Raw genomic sequence first — 22,153 nt, forward strand, 5'->3', positions numbered from 1 at the left:
GAAGGCAGCACTGTTAGATCACAGCGGCCTGAGCCCAACATCCCGCGTGCTTCCTCCTAGTCCTATTAGACAGACATCTTGAACACTCCCCTTTGAAATATTAAAAATAGCCGTGCTGCCGTGCCCTAGATCTAAAAGAAGGGAAAACCTCAAGAGTAAATCTAATGCATTCTGCACACGCCTCTCACATTGGGGAGCTCGTGTGCAGTGCAAAAAAGGTCCAGAAATGAGAATGAATGGCGGTCTTGGCATTCACACCACCACACAGCGCATGCCAAGAGAGAATGTCCCCAGTGACCAAATGCCACTCTGCTGTGTCTCTGATGCTGCTCCTGGACATGACATGATATGCTGGTGTCTTCAGATACAGGAAAGCAGCTTGACAAAAGATGCTGATGGCTGGCAGGTTACAAGTCCCCCCGCTTGGTGAGAAACAGCACAGACCTGGCACAGACGCCCGTGTGTTACCTGAGGGCTACACTATACCCCATCCGTGTGCCAAGTGAAGCAATGCAGCAAAAACCCTCATATGAAATTAAGCAAAATGTTAGTCTAGTTGTTGGTTCTCAGCAAAACAGAAGACGAGCATCCTAAGTAACTGCTATTCTATTCGTGGCAGGGGTCCTACACCAAAGCTCTTCCACAGCTCCACTCTTCTTGATCCTAAGTTTCTAAAAGTCAAGGCTTTGTTGGCCTCCCTGTGGTGGGAAGGCGGCCGGGAGTCAGGGACGGTGCGGGTCCTCCCTGGTCTCCAGGTAGCCACACCTGAGCACAGCTGCTCACACTTCCCCAGTTTCCAGAGGCGTGCTCTGCGTCACACCTGTGATAATGAGGTCCCGCACCTCCACCTTCCAAAGCAGACACCACACAGACTTCAAAGAACTGGCCCAGAGATGTTGCCACGTACTTCAAAAGGAAGACTTAGACCGTCAATCACCTGACACGCAGACCTTTCACAGTCACCCACCACTCCTGAGGAGGTCCAAGTGCAGGGCCACAGATCATTTCCTGCTGCTCCCTCCTTAACCCCTCCCCCCCCCAAGATGCCCTCCTGTGCATCTGGAAGGGATGGGGGGGGGGGCGGACAATACACACTCCACAGCATTTGAGTGCAAATTCCTCACATTTCAAGAATTGCTCCACACAACTCCAAAGAATTACAAGATAGAATGCAAATCAGAGGTGCAGAGGCACTTTCTTACAAAAGAGAAGCCAAGGAAGATGTACAGGAAGTTAAACAAGCACAGCCAGCCACACCTCAGCAAATGAACACAAATGATCAGAAAACGTAAGGAATCCAGGAATCCACTAATGCAGCCTCAGAAGGTGTCCTTAGGCGGGAAAGGGCAGTCTCTCTTCACTACATGTCGACAAAGCCAAGGAGAGCCCAGAAAAACAGACGCTCTCCTTCTCACCAACCAGCATTACCAAATGGCAAAACCCCAGCCCACTGTGTCTGCCCCTTTATTATCTCAGGTGTGGGGTGGGCTCGACAGGTGTCGCAATCCAGGCCTTCTTCCCACAGATCCCTGAAACTTAGAAGGTTAGACAGGAACAAGAAGTCCTGCTTCACAACCTGGGGAAAAAGCATCATAATCAACCAGCATTCTTCCACCCTTCTTTGCAAAGAGCAAAGGACAGTTTACGTGTGAATCTTTGAGAGACACAGAATTTCAAAACAATCAGGGGCAGGCATTCGGTACACCTGAAACACCCACATCCCACTGTCAGAGTGCCTGGGTTCAAAGCTCTGGTTCTGCTCCCAATTCCTAGCTTCCTGCTAATGGATACCCTGAGAAATAACAGATGATGGCTCAAGCACTTGCTTCCCTGCCACTCACATGGGAGACCCTGACCTCCCAGCTCCTGACTTCAGCCCAGCCCAACCCCGGCTATAACAGACATGTGAGAAGTGAACCAGCAGGTGGGGAAATGCTTTCTCACACAAGTTCATTTTCTCTCTCTCTGCCCCTCAAATAACATAAGTATTACTCTAACCAATTAAAAAAAAAAAAAAAACACACCATTTGCCTTTGGCTATGGTAAAGTTCCAAAAAAAATAAACATGCAAGATGAACAGTATTAAGTAATATTTAATTCTTGTCTTTTTACAGGAAATATATATGGATCTACATGGAATGCAATTCCTGCTACAAGCAAGGCCTCTTGATGTTTGGATTACCCTCTAAGTTTTACCAAGGACAAAATGAAATCTATCGTAGGTTTCAGAAATATTCAAAATGGTTGGTGGACTCTATTCCCACATTCACCAAAAATCCTGAAGAACAGCAGGAAATTAAACAGGGCTTGTTTCCCTGAGCCACCCCCTGGCACAATGTGTCAGCTTCAGAGACCGGCTGGGTCACCCGATCCCAGGAACCCAGGAACTACACCCGCCACCTGCAAACACCTGAATGCCATGCCAGCCGACCGCAGGGCTCGGGCTGTTGGGTGCCTGGAGGAAGGCCTCAGCTACTCTGCCTGTAGCTGGATGAGGGCTAGCACCTGGCACAGAAAATGCCCATGCATCCCCACCTTGAAATACCACGCCGGTATTCCCCAGGACCAGGCCAGCAAACAAAGCAGAGGACACCAGACCTGGAGGCCAGCGGGGCCCAGCCATGGCTGTGGCTGAGGCTGGGGCTGTGGCCCCATGCTGACATCTGCAGCTGCCTCTCCTCCACTTGGACATGCTCTGCACTGGGCTAGGAACTGCTGCCAAAATTCTGTCAGGCCTGCGGGCTGGAGAGGCTGGAGGTGGCCACGCACAGACTTAGTCCTTCTCCTAAGCTCGTAAGTTCTCTTAAGAACTTTCCAAAAATGCCCCAGCCCAGCGGGAGGAAGACACTGTATGGGAAGCTATCCCAGACAGAGCTCACTCTGTGGACCTGACTGCAGGGGCTAAAGGCACACCGCCCATGCCTGCCCCGCCTGTCCCTCCTGTCCCGCCTCTCATGCCCCCTCCACTTCCCCAGCCTTCCCTGCCTCCCCCCACCACCAGCCATGCACACACAAAAGGATGGCCTCAGTGTTGATCAGTGGAGGTGTGGCACAGGCCTCCACTGAGAACCAGCTGGATTCAGAAAGCACAGAAAGGGTGTGCTCCATCACACCAACATGTGCCTATTTACAAGGCCTGGCATTCTAGGTAGGAGTGAGTTCTTATTATTTACCACTCTCAACATCCACCACAATTATCAAATTACTAAGCCTGGACATCCAGTGCAGCCATAAAGCATCAATGTGTGTTTTATCTTGAACCAAGTACATCACTAAAGAGCAGCCTACCTTCTACGTGGCACTCCTCTCTCCCACCACCACTGTCAGATGTCCACGTCTGCAAGAGGTCCAGGATAGAACCAAGCTTTGCAGCTCTACCTCATCAACCTGCCAGTATCCTACTAACCTTTACCTTCACCCCCCAGCCCCAGGTTCTTCAAGGAAGGCAGCACAGACATGAACATACTGGGAGGAAGAAAATGGTGTCCCACAGGCAAGGGGGCTCTGGATGAACACTCTTCCTCCTTCCTCTCCAGCCAAGTATACATTTTCAGGTGAAACATTTGGCTGTCCAGGACTGTTATGGGCTGAGTTTGTTCTCTCTTACCTCAAATGCATCCTTTAAAGCCCTAACCAGCCTCCAAACTACTTGGGGATAGCACCTTGAAAGAGGTGACTAAGTTAAGATAAAGCCAGCTGGGAAAGGCCTTAGTCTAAGCTGCCTATGTTTCTTTGAAAGAAAGCTGAGTCACACACAGAGAGGCACCAGGGATGCCCATGCAGAGAGAAAAGACCATATGAGGACACAACAAGAAGGTAGCCACTTGCAAGCCAAGGAAGAGGCCTTAGAAGGAACCCAATCTGCTGACTTGAATCTTGGACTTCAGGTCCCAGGAGAGAAGCCACCAGGCCAGCAGTCCTTTGTCACCACCACGGCCCTGGCTGACTCCCATAAGGCCACACCAAGCCTTGGGATGGTAGAGAGGGACTAGAATGGGCCAGCTCTAGAAGTGCACTACATCCAGGACAGCAGCCACAAGTGGCTTCTTAAATCTCAATTTAGTAAAAGTTAAAAATTCATCTCCTTAGTGGCACTGGACTAGAGCATTTCCTTCTACTGGATGATGCTTATCCAGAAAGGGAAGACTTTGAGTTTGGAGAAGGTTCCAGAACCTTGTCTAACTTGGCTCTCCCTAGGCAAGAAGGAAGTAGTGATGCGGGTAGAGTGAGCATGAACTTGCTGCTCAATGCAAAAAGAAAAAACATATGTTAAAATAGGCCCCGTTTCCTCTTACTGCATATTATTAGTATGTGGAGGCATTTTATAAAACCTGCTTCTGATGAATTGTGAGACTAAAAAAGTAAGACTTTTTCAATTGCTACAGGACTGAACTGTGTACTCAAGCAAACAGCAGGCACTTACTAGGTACTTGTAACTCAGGGAGGACACTTTGACAAGTATCACAGAGGGGCAGAGAAGAAATACCAAGGCATGGGTTTGCCTGGAGGAGCAAAATGCTTAAAACTGCAAACATTAGAAGATAAGCGGGAAGGCTGTGAAATGGCAAGTGCCTCAGAAGCTCCTAGAGCAGCGCTCCCAAAGGCTCAGGCAGGTGACTGCCTGTACTTTGAGACAAACCCCCAATAACTCTCACTGAAATACAGACAAAGCCCTTCTGCTTGGAGCGCTTATTCCTCCCATCCTCAACCTGGTTTACTCTTCCCCTGCTCCCAACATCAGCAGCTCCCACTGCCTGCCCCCAAACGCCAATCCCTTAGCCCTTCTACTCAAGCCCTTCAGGTCACTCTAACCTTCACACACACATCCCCCCCAAGCACCAGACAGCCCTCCCCTAACTCCCAACTCTACTTCCCACAGCCCCACGCCCACACCCAAAGCACAACCAAAATGCCTCCTTAGAGCTCTGTGCTTCAAGGTCCTGGTCCATCCTTCATTCTCCAAGGCCGCAAGTGGCCCCCTGGAGCAGCAAAGCCTTGCTTTCTACTTTACAGCTGTTAATCTGCTGACAATTTAGAGACTAGAAAACAACTACTTCATCCTTCAGGACCTGCCCCACCTCCGTCTCCTCTACAGGTTTCCCAGGCTTCCCCACTCTAGGCTTGGGCGTCGATGTGCTCCAGTTCCACGGTGCATCAAGAAGACATCTGCTCCTGCCCTCGTAACTTCCCATCAGAGCTGTTCCGGCACAGGTCTCAGGCCTAGGCCCCTGACAGCAGGCCCGATTCCTTTCCCACCACACACACGGCACAGCAAGGATTCTTCCAAGCATTCTCTCCCATGCTTAATTTGTAATGTGAACTAGAAGCTAATGGGCTGGGGCTCAGGCACTGTGCTAGGTACAAAATCTTCTGTTTTGTGAAGGGAGCTCCTCTGAGTGGTCTGTTAGCTTCTCAATACACAGACACTGTGTGACATTGATTTTGACTGCCTGAAAGCCAGCTAACTTCTGGTTCTCAGCTGCACTGTGAAAATATGAGGCTGCCAGAGAACGGGGATGCAGACAGCAGTTCTATGAAATACAGTCACGTGAAACCCCAAGGAAGAGGCAGGCGTTGTGGCACGGCAGGTGAAACCACCGCTATGACACCCAGATCCCACATCAGAGCAACAGTTCGCATCCAGGCTGCTCTGCTTCCAACCTGGCTTCTTGCAAATGTGCCTGGGGAGGCAGCAGGTGATGGCTCAAGCACTTGGGCTCCTGCTGCTCCTCTAAAAGACCTGGATGGGGTTCCAGGCTTGTGGCTTTAGCCTAGCCCAGCCCTGCCTGTTGTGGGCATTTGGACAGTGAACCAGCCATGGAAAAATCTGTCTCTGTGTGTGTATGTGTGTCTCTCTCTGTGTTTTTCTCTGGCCCTGTGCCTTTCAAGTAGATAAAAAATAAACAGATGTTTTAAAATAGTAAATAAAACCAAGGGAAGATAAGGGACTCCAGACCTACTAGGAACCTGTACTTAATATTTTCCTGTCATTCCAGGCAGTCCTCAATCTCCCCTGGTGCTGGACTAGTTAATAATTACCCTGCTCTGATTAAGTTCTCTTTTCGTAAAGAGCAACTGTGAAGTGCCATAAATGATGTTTAAGAAAAACAGACACACCAGTGACTCTTGGGACTGGATTATTCATCCCTGGATAACAAACAGGAAGCTTCAGGAATGCTTGCCTGCAGTCAGCCTTACTCAGAGAGATCTGGTTACAGACCTGCAGTACCACACTCTGATGTGTTTCTCCAGGCCTCGGCTTTCTCTGACCTGCCTCATATGCAAAGGGCCTCAGCTATTTAAAGCATTACATTAAAAAATCATGTTTTTACACCGACCCAGACCCTGGCAGGTTCCAAGAACAACAAAGCAGGACTTACTGCCATTGTCGTCGGAATCCTCACTGCTGCTGGGAAGGCGACCTCGTTTCATGATCTCCCCGGGAAACAGCAGGCAGCCTGCAAAGCAATGAGACAGCACTTAACCCAAGATGATAATACACAATCATCAAGTTGGGCTTCAGATGGCAGCCCAGGATTTACTGCAAACAAAAGCAAACAAATGGCTTTAAGCAGCATTTCAATTATCAACAGAAAGAAAAAAAGAAAGACCAAAGATACATAATTAGGTGTAATCATTAACAGACCAAGTTAAAAGGGTGGGGGTGGGGGGGTGGAGAAGTCACGTATCAGCAGGTCTCCCAAGGGTGCCAGGTTTCTCTCTGTATTCCTGTGACATTATTACTACAACTACTCCACAAGAGTCTCTTTTGCTGACTGGCGGCAAGCACTGCAGAAAAAAATCCACAGCAATGAACACTGTGCCTCCTCACTACAGACAGATTCATATTTTATGTGTGCACGTGGGGGGAGGTGGGGCTGTGCCTGGACGTGTGAGTGCTTACACTGAACTGGGCAGGAATACGCTTCTCTGGCAAATTTGGCTAAAATCATCCTAAAAGCCAAATAACCCAGTTCTAGAAACAAAACAAATGGGGTATGGGAATGGTGTCTTCCCCAGCTATCCCCAACCCCTCAGCAACTCAAAGCCGCAACAGAATGGGACCACAGACACGTGTTAAATTCTGGTCCAGATGCCTGCCTCTCATTCATTAGGAAGATAAAGCCGAAAGGTTAAGAGGCGGCTTCCCCAAGGTCACTCTTGGACAGGGAGCTTCTTACCCTAAATCCAATGCTGTCTCCACTCCACTCCAACTCCTTTCAGGACAGATAACAATCAAATCCAGCCAAACTAAGAAATCAGTGTACACAAACTCAGCCTACCTGCCCAGTTCCTCCCAGGTAGCTGGCCACAGCACCACCCTCAAGTCAGAGGAGACTGCTTTTAGTTGACAGGGCAGTAGGTGGCCAGTCACTGAACTTACACAGATGATCTTGCAGTTAGTCACACAGGACAGCTCTCTAAACAAACCCAAAAAGCTTTTTCAAACTAAAATTATTGATCATCCTGACACCTTTAGAGCCTTGAACTTACTGCCCGATCAATGATTCCCAATGAGAATGAGGAACTTGTTCAGGTTAAGAAAAGCTTGGTAGTCCATCACCCACACCCTCAGGGAAGTATATCCCAACATCCTCCTCACTGGGAATCACAAGCATTATGCAGTGCTTCCAATGAAAGTGTGGCACAAAGGATAGTGGAGAAACACTATGCTGGAACAACTCAGCAATTAAAATAAAAAATAAAAAGCTCTACTCTAAATGGACCTGTGAAAAAAGCCATCAATAACGGCAGAAAATACATCCTGCCAAAGAGGATCAAAATACACCATGTTGGTCCAAGGGTTATTTTGAGCTGAGGGCAAATGACAACTAAATAGCAGGCACAGGAGGCCCTCTGCCTTCCTCCTACCCAACCAAACCTGGGTATAAGTTTCCCTTTTGCAAAGGAGATATCCATTTATCAAGGGGCCCCCCACAAAGAACCCTTATCTACCATTAGTTTCCCTTGTGCACTTCCTTGGCATCTGTCCAAAGTTAACCCCGTTGGAAGCCCAAACTCCCTATTCCTTTGTCTAGTCACCTCACAATTTATCACTCTTTGCTAAAATTGTATGTAAGCCCCCAGGTCTAATCACCTTTTTGGGTTTTGTACCACCTGTCTATGAAGCCCCGCAAGTAAAAACATCAACATCAATAAAGTTCGTTTGGCTCTTCTGGAATCTGGCTTCTTCTATCATTTTATTCACAGCACAGGAAAGGTCTGTAACACAGTTTCCTCTAATGACATGAACCCACACGCTTTATTTACATGTTCAAGCCCCTAATCTAGAATTGCAGTACCGAGTTTGACTTTCTTCCTGAAAAACTCACTCAGATGATTCTTCAAAACCCATCAGATTTACCTAAAGGAAGCTTGACACGAGTCCCAACCTGTGTCTTAAGTTATGTTAGGGAGCATGCTTGGTGGGCCAGGGTTTCATAGCAATCCTAAAACCCACCCACCCACAATTCTAACACAAGGTGGCCTGCTCCAAGCCAAGGCTTCCCAGGGCAACAAACAGCAGTGACCCACTCCCAGCTGGAAATGATCACCTTCCCTGTCCTCTGTGTGCCAGAAACACCAAGGGCTGCAGGACAGCTAACCTCTCCTCCAGTTTTCTACAGAAGACACTCCTGCTCCCCTGAGGACGCCACAGGAGGTACAATGAGAAGAGCGAAAGGCAAAAGCCTCTCATTCCTAACAGCCCCAGCTCCCCAAAACCTATGTTACACGCGAGCTTTAAAAGTCCTACCTGAAGAGGAATTCCTCAAAAGTAACAGCCTGATGCAACACAGCAAAAGCCATGCAGTTTGCCACCTCATGAGCCGTGAGAACTGTGAGAAATAAGAGGCTGAGAAAGCCCATAAAATACTTCCCAGCTACAAACAAGGAAACAAGGCTTACAGAATCTTCACTGACTCAGACGACTTAAATTTACCTACACGGGGAGCAGGCACTTAAGTCTAGCAGCTTAGACATCCACATCCCACACTGGAGTGCCCCGACTCCTGATTCCCGGTTCGGGTTCCAGCTTCCTGCTAAGGTGCACCCCAAGGGACACCAGGTGCTTTGGCTCCTGCAACCCCCATGTGGGAAACCTGGAAGATCTGGGGAGATAGAAATTGTCTGTCTCTCTCTCAAAATAAACTTTATTTTTGTTTAAACTTACCTAAATAGAAAACTGGAGAACTCAGAATCTTTTGGAAGCAAAATGCTTTCCTTCCAGCTTCCATACAAAACTACCAGAGAAGCCACTTTAGCAGTCATTAAGTCAAAAACTCAAGTGCTGACCAAATACACATAAATACCCTCTCAAACAAAATTATGCACCTAAGAAAGTAAACTCCGGGGGCCAATGCTGTGGTGCACAGGGTTAAAGCCCCCAGCCTGCAGTGCCAGCATCCCATATGGGTGCCAGTTCAAGTCCCGGTTGCTCTACTTCCCATCCAGCTCTCTGCTATGGCCTGGGAAAGCAGTAGAAGATGGTCAAGTGCTTGGTCTCCTGCACCTGCATGGGAGACCTGGAAGAAGCTTCCAGCTCCTGACTTCTGATTGGCTCAGCTCCAACCATTGCAGCCATTTGGGGAGTGAACCAGCAGATGGAAGACCTCTCTCTTTCTCTGGTTCTACCTCTCTCTGTAACTGTCTTTCAAATAAATAAAATAAATCTTAAAGTAAGTAAGTAGATTCTGCTGAATTCTATGTTCACGTACCCTGACGTTCACGAGGAAAGAGGGTTAGGTTTGCCGCACTCTGCTCCTCCGGGGAACTACACCACAGCCTTTCCCGCACTGGGGTTATGATGCACTTAAACCCTGACGTCGGAAGATTTATCGCACCCAGGCTTACTTACTGTACCAGAACATCAAAGTGCATGTTACCACCTTTAAGATGTGCAATATGATCAGTGCACGCTGCCAACATCTGTCCACTAAAAAGCCAGCCCCAGAACACAAGGAGCCTGTGCGTTCCTCCCTTTCCTGACTCCTCCAAAGCAATCACTCACTACTATCTAAATGGTGGTAGGATTAAGAAACAATCAATTAAAAGAGCTACTCAGAGCACTCCAGAGAAAGCAGCAAGAAGATCCTAACAGCATATAATGCATCCCACAATGTCCAAATACCGAGAGACTGAGAGGTGCCGGGGGAAATCACTACTCCTGCCCTCACAGAGCTTCAGGGGTAGCTGAGGAGAGAGGCCACCAGGACAAGCACAGGGCTCTCCAGGAACAGGCGTGTGAGGGGTCCAGGGAGGACTCTGAGTCCTAGAGCCCCTCAGGGAGGGAGCCGGGAAAGGAACAAAACACCGTAATAATCAACATACAGATAAGCCTTAGCTTATTTCTCCACATGTCTTCTTCCCACTCAGAATCTTCAATGCACTCATATACATTTCTCAAAATAACACACATCCCTTCTTGCCTTATATCCAACTGCCAAGGCTCCTGGACTCATAATGCATGACTCTTTCAAGTCCCCCTGCTGCCCCATGACTCTGTTCTTCCACTACTACTACAGTCTGAATGCGTCCCCTAAAGTCCTGTGCTGTAAACTTCATCCCCAATTCAACAACGCTGGGAGGTGAGGCCTAACAGGCAGTATTTAGGACCTAATTGGATTTGTTATAAAAGCAAGTTCAGGGGCTCAGTAAGCTAAGCTGCTGCCTGCAATGCTGGTATCCCATTATCAGAGTGCCAGTTCAAGTCCTAGCTGCTCCATTTCTGATCCAGCTCCCCGCTAGTGACCTGGGAAAGCAGCAGAGAATGGCCCAAGTGCTTGGGCCCCTGCACCAACGTGGGAGACCTTTATACAGCTAGGGTCATCTGGCTTCCCAGTCATTGCAGCCATTTGGGTAGTGAAACTGGGTGTGTGTCACTCTCCCCTGCAAATAAGTAAATCTTAAGAGAGAGAGAGACAGCAAGTTCTGGTCCCTCTTGATCTCTAGCTCACACTCTGCCCACAGGATAAGGCACTCACAAGGTGAAGCCCCTCAACCTTATAATTCCCAGCCTCCAGAACTGTGAACCAAGTGAACTCAGTGTTTCAGCAGCACTGCTGCAGGTGGGCAGGAGGCTAGTTAATGAGGAGCTGAGGACTGCCCAGGCCCACGCTGCACGTACCGCCCAAATCCCATGACCTGAACATGGCTGAAGACTCACACCCACTCACCACACCTGAGACTCACTTGCCATCATCACCCATTAGATGCCGCCACACCTCCCTGGAGATTACCAAAGCCCTGTCTCCTCTGAACATTCAATCAGGCACTGGCCCAAACCCCACCCTTTATCCCGAAGCCTGGGTGGGAGCAATTCTCCCTCAGGAGGCTGCCCCATTCACACTGATGGTGTATTATCCTTGGCCTTTAATAAATCCTGTTTACCTGCCCATCTCTATCTACATGTTGCATTCCTGCATGCGGGAAGAGAACTTGTACGAAGTCCAGCTGGGGGTCCCAATGCCCACAACAGCAGCAAAACAGGCAAGGACTGATTCCCTATTGCTTTAAGAACCTTTCCAGTCCCCAGGCCCACGGCTCCTACCCACTTCCAATTATTATGACAAACTCCTCCTCCCTATGAGGTAACCTCATCCAGCTGTGCCTTACGCACGTCTGCCTGTCACTCCATACTGCAAACAGGTCTAAGTTCACCTACAGGTGTTCTGATCCCTACCAGCTTTACCCAAGCACCTGTCCTAGCAAGCCCCAGACTAGATAGAGCAAGGCCTGTATCTCTTCCCTTGAAAACTTTCAACCTCTGCCAATGCCACTGCCACCGCCCCTTCCTCCGGCTGCATATTCAGTCCACCTCTTCCCTGGGGCCCTGCTCAAACCCACTGAGCATCCTGCGATGCACCATTCTAACTCCAGGCATTTGCACTATGTATCACCCAGCTCAACTGTTTTCCTCTTTTACAATTTTTCACTACATGTTTCATTTATTCAATGGAATAAACTGTTGATATTTGCTAAACATGGTATGTGGCAGACTTTATGAGGGGGATCATGGCAACAGGTATAGGGACCACAGCAATAGAGTCTTGCAACAGGACAGAGAGATAGACAAGTGAGGATTAATAAGAAGAGAACAAGGTGGGGTCAGTGGATGGACGTCAGTAAGAGGAAACGTCAAGGATGAGGGGCTTCAGGATACAATAACTCGCTAAGATTAATGCTGAGGGCCAGCCAAAATGGTAAGATAGGCAGTCACACACCCAGGGTTACAGATTTTCACTAAACTGATTAACAAGATTCTTGCTGAAATTGGATTCAACGAAGACAGAGGGGCGAACCCAAGGCAGTGCCTTAGTTAAGCACTGAGGTGTTGGTCAAAGAAGGCAATCTTTGCATATCTTAAATGTTCTGCGTGTATGTGTTCCTAAAAATTCTAGGTTCTTGGAGCCGACGCCGTGGTGTAGCAGTTGAAGCCCACACCTGAGACACGAGCACCCCACTTGGGCACTGATTGGTCCATTTCTGATCCAGCTCCCTGCTAATGCACCTGAGAAAGCAGTGGAAGACGGCCCAAGCACTTGGGCCCCTGCACCCACATGGAAGACCTGGATGGAGTTCAAGGTTCCCGGCTCCAGCCTGACACAGCCTGGATCCCTCGGGAATGAACCTGCTGATATGTATCTCTGTCTCTCCCTTCTGTCTGTAACTCTGCCTTTCAAAGAAATAAATCTTTAAAAAAACAAAAAATTGTGGAAAACAACATCACAGGGAAGGGTCAGCTGGTGGTCAAAAGCAAACCTTCACAGGGCAGCTCCTCAGACGCCCCAGAACCTAGGTCCAGTCCTCAACACGATGTGTTACAACATTGTCTGGATTTTATCAAAACTGACTCAAAAGGATCCAATTTACAGAAGTTAGGAATGTCCATTTACAATCTTTCGTCTAGACAAAAATATTAATTAGCGGGCATTTGGGATTTTGTCCAAAAAGATGAAGACTATCAAGGAAGTTTGATTATGGTCATAAGATTGTCTGGGAGGGAGGAAGGAGCTGGCCAAAGACGCCGGTTGGATCAGTTAACAGTCCTCTGGCATCTCCATCCTCACCGTGGGGAAACTCATGCTAAGAGAGGTGAGCAACTGTGGAGGGTGCTTAGGGCCCCATTCTCAAAAAACAGGGACACTCTGACCTGCTGGCCCAGGGTCCCTGTTTAAATCAATGCAGTTCACTCCAGTTAGATCACACAGATTAAAAGGTGATGCATTAGCTAATATATTAATTGGCTGAAAACATCTACGGCAGGCAATGCCCAGTGCTCCAGGAGCTCCTGGTCCCCGCAGGAAGACGGTATGCAAATAACTAGACAAATGGCTTCGGAATGCCAACGCTAGCAAGTTACCATGGGACAACAGCCTGTGCACACAGGGTGGAGGGGCAGCAAAGCACCTCAAGACTTTGAGATTTAGTTTCCTCAGATGGAAACGGGAAATGAACACACAGAAAATTAAGAGCAGCCACCAGCTAAAGGAACCCATCCCTGAGGTGGCTCAGGAATTTGAGTGAACAAGTTCAGTGACCTGGGCGTGGTGGCAGGGAGGCAGAGAGGCACGCCTGGTATGTTATTCCAAGAAAGAATGAGAAATGACCTCAGGGAGCAAGGGAAGAGGGGTTTTACAGAAGAATAAGATGATTAAGAATTTGAGGATGTTTATTCAACGCAATTCCTGGGAAAGAGGGACCATTACAACCTCCTGTTTTAACTACTTTTCTTAAAGTGTGAATCCCATGCATGGTCTGGTTCTCACTGTTCTTTGCGTCACTCTCAAGGGGTTACAGAAGGTGCCCAATTAAAGACCTTTCTGGACTCCTACTATGAATCACCTAATGCCACGCTCTGCATTAAAATAACCTTCTGAATAAATGACTGGGTTCCTGTGTGTAAAACTGCATTCTATGCGCACTCTGCTTTATTGGATTTGAGATGCTTTTACTTTAATATCTCACTGACCTTTAACTGGAATAACTTCTATTCCAGTAGTTTTAAATTTATTGGTGTCCTTCCATTCTCTGTCAAACAGCTATAATTTATCACCTATTTTCAGAAACTAGGTAAACTTACATAAAGCTAAATCCAGATAGTTTGAGTATTATTTTAAATACTATGTAATTGAAAAATTATTTCCGAATTACTGATCATAGAATATCCCCCCAAAAAGATGTATTTTGTTAATAGGTCACCTTCTTGAATGCTATGAAATATATATTTTCCAAGTACCCAACTGTACACAGTAAAACTTGTCAACCTGTCTCTTGAATGAATGTGAAGGGAACCCAGCTGGTTTCTTACCTCAGTTTTTAAAGCAAAAGTTAATCGCCTGGATGTGAAGTTTTCAATTTGGCAACATTATCTAATTCATATGCTCACAGTCTAAAAATACTAGTGTGACTATAACTCAAACCCAGATTTCTCAATTTAACCAAAGGGTTGTATCAAGTCAAAAAAAAAAAAACTCAGTAGATGTAACTGACAAGTGGTTTAGAACTTAAGTGTTAAAGTTTTAACCTTGTCTAAATATTTCAACCAAAAAACAGGAACTTTTAAAAATGTTATCACTTATAATGTTACACATTGAATTTTATTTAAAGAAAATGCTACCCGAGCTACTATATAACCTTTGGAAAGAGATCCAACTTGAAAATAATCAGCTGAAAAGAGATTTTCTGTTAGCAATAAATAACTACCCCCTGGGAAAGACTGGCTGACTAGATACCCTAACTGGAGCGATTACTCCTATCAGCGTTACTACGGCCAATGTACCACACATTACTCCAGGAAAAGTTCTCCATAAGTTACTTTTGAGCTCAGATTTTAGAAGTCGATTAGGAAGTTTTCAGGATTTAAAGAGTTTATAAATCTGAGTGGTTCTGAATGAATCACAAGCAGCTCTCATTTGCCAATTTATCAATAACCCATTTGCTGCTTTGGAAGACAATCTATTAAATCCCTTATGAACCTCCCTAACTGCTGACTCAATTAAGAGACAACTGAATAAAAGCAGCTATAACAGAACATTCCAATCATTTGTACTTTAAATGTATTTTTTATCTGCCCTTGACATGGGAGGAAATACATTCACACCCAAACAATAATGGCAGTCACTCATGCTAGCCTCCAATCTTGAGTTTTGATCCTTATTCCCATCTACTCAGAATTCCTTTCTGTTAGAGCTACATGCTCAAGTGTGCAGAGGCCCAAAACATAGTAAGATGGAAAAACAAGGAAACATCAGGGGAGGGAGGAGAAATGCAGGGTGCAGATGTCGGGCTCAATGGTCAGGAAGCCCTCACCCCACACTGGAGTGCCTCAGTTCTGACCTAGCTTGTCTCCAGGCTATGGCTTCCTGCTAGTGTGCACCCCAGAAGCAGCAGGTGGGAGACCTGCACTGAGCTCCAGCCTCCTGGCTATAGCCTGGCCCAGCCCCAGCTATTGCAAGCATTTATTAGTGAACCAGAGATAGAAGATCTCTGTCTGTCTCTGTCTCTCTGCCTTGCAAATCAATAAAATAATTTTAATTGAAACACAAGGCCATTAATATATAAAAAAGAGGGGAAGAACACACACACCAATTGTTTTACTCATGGAAAACTTCTGGACAAACATAAAGGTTCATTGTGGTTCTGAGAAATGTAGCCAAAGTGTTCCAGATAGAACGACTTGAGAACTTGTACTTCTCTTGATAATCTTTAATATGACTTTAATCTTTGACCATGATTCTGCACTAACAACAACAAAGATTTAAAAGTCAGAACCTTTCTTCACTTGGGACAGGCACTGTGGTATAGTGGGTTGAGCCACTGCTTGGGATGCAAGCATCCCTCAGCCAACTGCCAGTTCAGATCCCGGTTCCACTTTAATCCAGCTACCTATTAATGGAACAGTGAAGCAGCAAATATGGTCCAGGTCCAAGTCCAAGTATGGGGGTTCCTGCCACCCAGGTGGGAGACCTGGATGGAGTTCCAGGTTCCTGCCTACTGCCTGGTCAGCCCTAGCTGTTGCAGGAATTTGAGGAGTGAACCAGCAGAGGGTTGATCTTTCTCTCTCACACACACACACACACACAAATAAATCTTTTTTTAAAAGAAAAAAAAAGCCCTTTCTTCCCTACTCCTTCCCTATTCCTCACTGGCACAGAGGATCTGGGAGTACAACTGCTTGGGCCAACAGAAAACACCAGCCTAAAATGAGCAGCCATCTATGGATGCCCTAAGCGCCCCCTCCTTCTGGAGGGGGCTCTGAATGGCTCTTCCTACCTGACAGTGACAGAACAATGCAGAAGGAAAAACTAAAAAAGGTACTAACATAAACGCCACAAAGCACTATCTTCAGCTATTCTGCTTGATTAGGTCATTGTGAACCTCAAAAGCAGAAGCTTTTAAAAGATGGAAGAATAGTCAACATCAGTAGGAGGTGACCTAAAATAAGAACAAAAAGAATAGGAAAAAAATAACCCAGACAGGAAAATTAGGGTTTAAAATACCTTTAAGGAATAAACATGTTTCAACTTCCTACTCATTTCAAAAACAGTACTATTTTGGGGGAAAAAATAAAAACAAAAAGGCTACAATCCTGAGATCGCAAGTATGCCATTCCCTTCACCTGTGGCAGACATGGCACTAGATTAGGTCATCGTTTTCTCCGGCTCAGAGACTTTGGAATCCTTCTTAACAGTGCTACCCGACAGATGAAGCCCATCTGCCCTATATATCCTATTCCTTTTCTCACATTTTCATAACATATTAGGGAAACTAATCTCTCCAGATTTTATGAAAATAAAGTTAATTTTCTAAAGCACTTCACTGAAATCAGAAGCTTGGGTTCCATTCTACCCTGGGGTCTCAGAACCGGGATCTGCTTGGTATAATACTTGTACACACACACATTTTCAGGTCACAATCAAGGTACATGACAGATGACACTTTAGAAAAACTAAATGTTAACAGGCAACAGCCTACGAATAAACCAGGAAAAGGGTCAGATGGGGAAAAGACTCTATAATCCATTATTCTGCCCCTGGTGGAAAAAGCCAATACACGCAAAGTGTCTACGGGGTAATCGTAAGATTTTTAAATGCTCAAACCAGATGTTCTTACACAGGATATACACCACAGCTTCTGCAGAAACCAGACTCACACAGCTAATGACAATTACACTCTGCACAGACTGAAATGCAGCTGTCTTGAGGAACTCTGTCCCTTGATTATAGCCAGTTGTCAGAAACCATCTAAACCACTAACACTGTTAACTCACCAAAAACTTTTTAGGAAAAGTTATAAAGAAAAGAGCAAGAGAGACTTCCCATGTTATTCACTGCAGACCTGGACAGTACACTCACATGCCCTTTGAGTCAGAGGAAAACAAAGGCTTCATCACAGCTGTACAAGTCGTGTTAGGATGGTCACCCCACACACAAGCAAAACCTAGCAATAAGGGCTGGGAAGTATTCTCTGAGGCCAACGCTGAAGAGCCTCACAACATAGACTGGGTCTGTGAGAAATCTTCCCAAAAGCAGCCCATAAAATCCTAACTGCAGTGGTTACATTTCAGATCGTTTAAAATAATGTGGGGCCAGTGCTGAGGCCCCACATTAAAGCCCCAGCCTGCAGCGCCAGTTCCAGTCCCAGCTGCTCCACTTCCGATCCAGCTCTCTGCTAATGTGCCTGGGAAAGCAGTGGAAGATGGCCCAAGTCCTTGGGCCCCTGCACCCTTGTGGGAGACCCGGAAGAAGCTCCTGGCTGAAGATCGGCTCAGCTCCAGTTGTTGCAGGCTTGTGGGGAGTGACCCAGCAGATAATAGGGCTGCCTCTCTCTCTCTCTCTCTGTCTCTGTCTCTACCTCTCTGTAACTGTCTTTCTAATAAAATAAATAAATAACGTAACCCACCTTCCCTAATTTTAAAAATGAGCAGCTTAAGCCAAGATGCACAAATAGGTCCAAAGCAAAAGCCAGTGGCAGCACCAGGGACTAGTGCACAAGAGGGCGGGCACTGGCCTCGCCTGCCAGCCACAAGCTTCCCCCTCCTGGAGGCCCACTGGATTTCCTATCAGTAGATGAACAGGATGATCTGTTATCAAGGAGCAGACAACTACAAGGTAATCAATAAACAACAGTGAACTTAGAAACTCTCATCTAGTTTCCTGGAAAACCCTCCTGATGCCTGGCAGGTCACCCGAACGGTCTAGCTGGGGAGGCTGGCAGTCCCCTGAGCAGTCACAGGCCGAGGTGTTCTCTGTCACACACACCCCTACTTGACATTAGCTCTCTCCGTGAGGGAAGCCAACTTTATAACACACATCCCCTTACACAGGGCTCCTCTACCTGGCCCCATGGATGGTGTGTGTGACTATTTAGCTGCACTTTGCTAGATACACGGTCCCATGTTACACACCCTACCCTCAAAGGTGATCCAGATACTTAAGAGTTAAGAGCCACAGCCCTCAGACTGGCCAACTAGTCTTTTTCAGATTCCTACAAGAAAGGGGGCCAGGTCATGCTGAGTCTCACTATCAATCAGGGCTCATGGGCCTGGTCTGCACAGCCCTGGAGCTTAGCATGACTTTCACATATTCAAATGCTTGAGGAGAGATGGGGCAAAGAACTTTTCAGGGCTTGTGAAATAACATGCAATTCAAATTTCAATGTCCATAAATAAAGTTTTATTGGAACATAGTCATGCGCATTCATTTACTTTCTTCTCTAGCTGCTTTCACACTGACAGCTACAGAGCTGAGCAGTTGGGACAGACTGTCTCACACAAAGCCTAAAACATGGACTACCAGCATTACGCATGTATAAAGGTGAACCAGTTAACCAGATCTTGGACAAGTACCTGAAAAGCTTATGAAGTAAAGGATCAGACGTACTCACTTGGTGAAAAACAAGTCCTAAGGAGAACAGACAGGTTCCCAAAGAAAGAATGAGGGGGGAGGGGGCGAATGCTTCAAGCGACTTAACTGAAGGCCACATCCAGAAACCAGGGAGTCACCCTCCAAAGAAGGCCTGAAACTCCTACTCGGAGCTGGTGTTCACTAAGTAATGAAAATTTCTAACAAGCTTCTTTTCCCAATTTCAAGCTAATAGCCAATAAAATGACAGTCCCAGACAGGCATGTTAACCATAACACAAGGTTAACAGTGACAGAATCAGAAAAGAATCAGAGCAAAATCCCAAGCACTTACTAGGATTTAAATAATTAACTAGACTGCAAGGGTACTTGCAAGGAAACCCACCTAATCCCTGCACCGCCACACCAGTTTCAGTGCCAGTCACATCTTCTGGGGGACAGGGCCTCCGGGTTTCAGATCTCAGGAGTGTCCTCCACTTTATGAGCCACAAGTACTCGGTGTCCAAGTCTTACGTGCATCGTAACAGTTCTACACTGAAATAACTGATGCTCGTAAAGATGACCGTGAGTAATCAAGAAAAATGCTAAGTTGTGCTTGGTGTACTCTGTGCTAGTGAAAAACAAACCATGCAGCTCGACCTCAAGCAACTTGCTGTCCGAGCCATTTCTTGCTCCTTGCTCAGAGCAAGGAGTAAAGAAAACAACGCCCTATTTTATTCCTGGCTTAGGCCCTCACCACCGAAATCTTGACTTAAAAATAACTGCTTAGAAACTGTCTCAAAAACTATCATGAATTTTCAAATTGACAGAATTTCCTGTGCAGACACTAAGTGATCAATATTTCATATATATTACTGCTAATGTTGAGTACTTTCAACAAAAGAAAAACCGTAATGAATCCCCTCAATGTTAAGCCCAATAGAACCCAAGGTTTTGGAAATAAATTCACTTCGACTGCCCTCAATCACCTTGTTATACCTTCTACTTTTAGAACCAAAAGCAAAAAATAAACACTGAACTGGCTGTAATCAAAAGTCCAGTCACTGAATACATCTCGAGAGCGTATCTTCTATGAGTACCGTTGGTCTAAAGTTAATGAAAGATCAAAAATGAAGACACGCCTTCTCCAGCAACTAAGCTTTCCATTCGCAATCCGGTTGTCTTTACTTGTACTGCTTTAAGGAACGACATCTTAAGTAATCCTTCAAGTGTCCTGGGCCAGAACCTAGCTAAATGCCACCTCTACTTGCAAAGAAGGCCATTCCTACCCTTTCTAGGAAGACAGGGAAACCCGCTTCACCAGAGCTATCAAGTGCAAAAAAACATATACACCATCATGATCACAGACCAAAGTTTTTGCGTAAGAAATAACACCAGGCAAATAACAGACAACTTTCTAAGGTATGTTCTACAAACATAAAAATAATTGCCTAATATTTTAAGGCTTTTTTTCCCCACTTTACAGAGAGATGGAGAGATCTTCCATCTGCTGGTTCACTCTCTATAAGAAACACTCACAGCTGCCACAGCAGGGCTGGAGTGAAGCCAGGAGCCCAGAGCCCAGTCTGAATCTCCCACATGGGTGGCAGAGAGAAACTACTTAAGCCATCAACCTGCTGCCTCCCAGGATGTCCATTAGCAGAAAGTTGGGTCAGAAGTGAAGCAGAGGTGCCGGTGCTGTGGCGAACCAGGTAAAGCCACTGCCTGCAGTGCCGGCATCCCACATGGGCGCCAGTTCTAGTTCCGGCTGCTCCCCTTCCGTTTCAGCTCTCTGCTATGGCCCGAGAAAGCAGTAGAAGATGGCCCAAGTGCTCGGGCCCCTGCACCTTCATGGGATTCCTGGAAGAAGCTCCTGGCTCCTGATTTCAGATCAACCCAGCTCCAGCCACTGTGACCATTTGGGAAGTGAACTGGCCGATGGAAGATCTCTCTCTGCCTCTACCTCTGCCTCTCTGTAACTCTGCCTTCCAATAAAAATAATCAAGTGTTGTGACAAGAGAACGACTTAAAAAAAAAGTGAGACAGGGACAGGGATGAAGCATCCCCAAGTGCCATCTTAACTGCTGAACCAAACACTTGGCTCCAGTTGTCCAAATTTTAAATACATCATGTATATACGGTGCTGAAGACCTTGAAAATGGAGAAAATGAACTCAACACTAAATCGTTCAAGGAAGCATGTTACCTGTCTCAGGAATTAAAATACTTTCCAGGGTCTGGCAATGTGATGTAGCGGGTAAAGCCAATCACCTGTGATGCTGGCATCCTGAATTGGAGCCTGCTAATGGGCCTGGGCAAGTAGCAGATGACCCAAGTCCTTGGGCACCTGACACCCACATGGGAGACCCAGATGAAGCTTCTGGCTCCTGGCTTCAGCCTGGCCCAGCCCTGGCCTTTGAGGCAATCGGAAGACATCTCTGTCTGTCCCTCCCTCTCTGTAACTCTGCCTTTCAAATAAATAAGTAAGTATGGGGGAAAAAAATACTTTCCCAATTAAGATTCTACCAGGCTTCTGATACCTTCTAGGAAACTAACAACTTCAAGCAAAAACACCCAGTATGTATTTAAAAAAAAAAAAAAAGTAGGAGAGGGGATGCATATTCTTGAATGTGGTACCAAAGAAGTTAAAAACTGATGTAACTGTTTTTACCAACCAAGGCAAACCTTTTCATGCAGTCCAAATAAAAAGGAAGATTGTTGGCTAAAATGTCTCTCTCCTTCCAGATATCTTGCAAGCTTCGTGGGAAAACAGGTTTATGATACAAATTCTGACAGACCAGTGCTTGTAATAGCGTAACAGGTGCCACAACACCCAGCAGTCAAGAGCTTCACAAACGCCGGGGTAAAGCAGCAGCAGCTTCAGGGACTCCCTCCCAACCCTGAAGTCAGGGGACAGGATCAGTGTTTGAGTCTTCACGCTTGCTGCTCTGACTACCTCAGAACTGAAACAAACATTTGGTAAATCTTTTTCCAACAAATCTGTGGATAAACACATCAGGGAAACAAATTTTCTTAAAGTAGTTTTCAAACAGATGATCTTCAAACCTAAGACTTCCAAATTACAATAAACACTATTTCCATTCCCAGTTCTTTTCATACCACAGACTTTATTTCCAAAGGATGGCCTCCTCAGCCTCCCGGGTTCTGTCACTAAGTTATCAAGGTTCACCATCCACTTAAGAGAAACAACTAGATACCAAAAAATGGTCAAGGACTGGATAGTGACTTCAGACAAAGTGGCTCTTTGATTCTGGGGTGCCAAAGGGAAATGTGAATATGTCCTGGTAATAGA

The 22,153-nt window shown here is 46.4% G+C and overlaps 1 protein-coding gene across 16 annotated transcripts in view; it reads right to left on the minus strand.

Annotated features, from left to right (window-relative positions):
• JADE1 (jade family PHD finger 1) overlaps positions 1-22,153 on the minus strand; it is a 63,120-nt gene that overhangs the window by 35,763 nt on the left and 5,204 nt on the right. For all 16 annotated transcript variants that reach the window (XM_051819883.3, XM_017347570.4, XM_070047587.2 and 13 more), the window contains exon 2: positions 6,381-6,458. In XM_051819883.3, coding sequence (XP_051675843.1) covers positions 6,381-6,432 — 52 coding nt within the window. In that variant the 5' untranslated portion in view covers positions 6,433-6,458. The remainder of the gene's footprint in view (positions 1-6,380; positions 6,459-22,153) is intronic.

The sequence above is a fragment of the Oryctolagus cuniculus genome, chromosome 8, assembly GCF_051225735.1.
Source record: "Oryctolagus cuniculus isolate XC-2025 breed Fujian yellow rabbit chromosome 8, ASM5122573v1, whole genome shotgun sequence".
Taxonomy (NCBI): Eukaryota; Metazoa; Chordata; class Mammalia; order Lagomorpha; family Leporidae; genus Oryctolagus; species Oryctolagus cuniculus.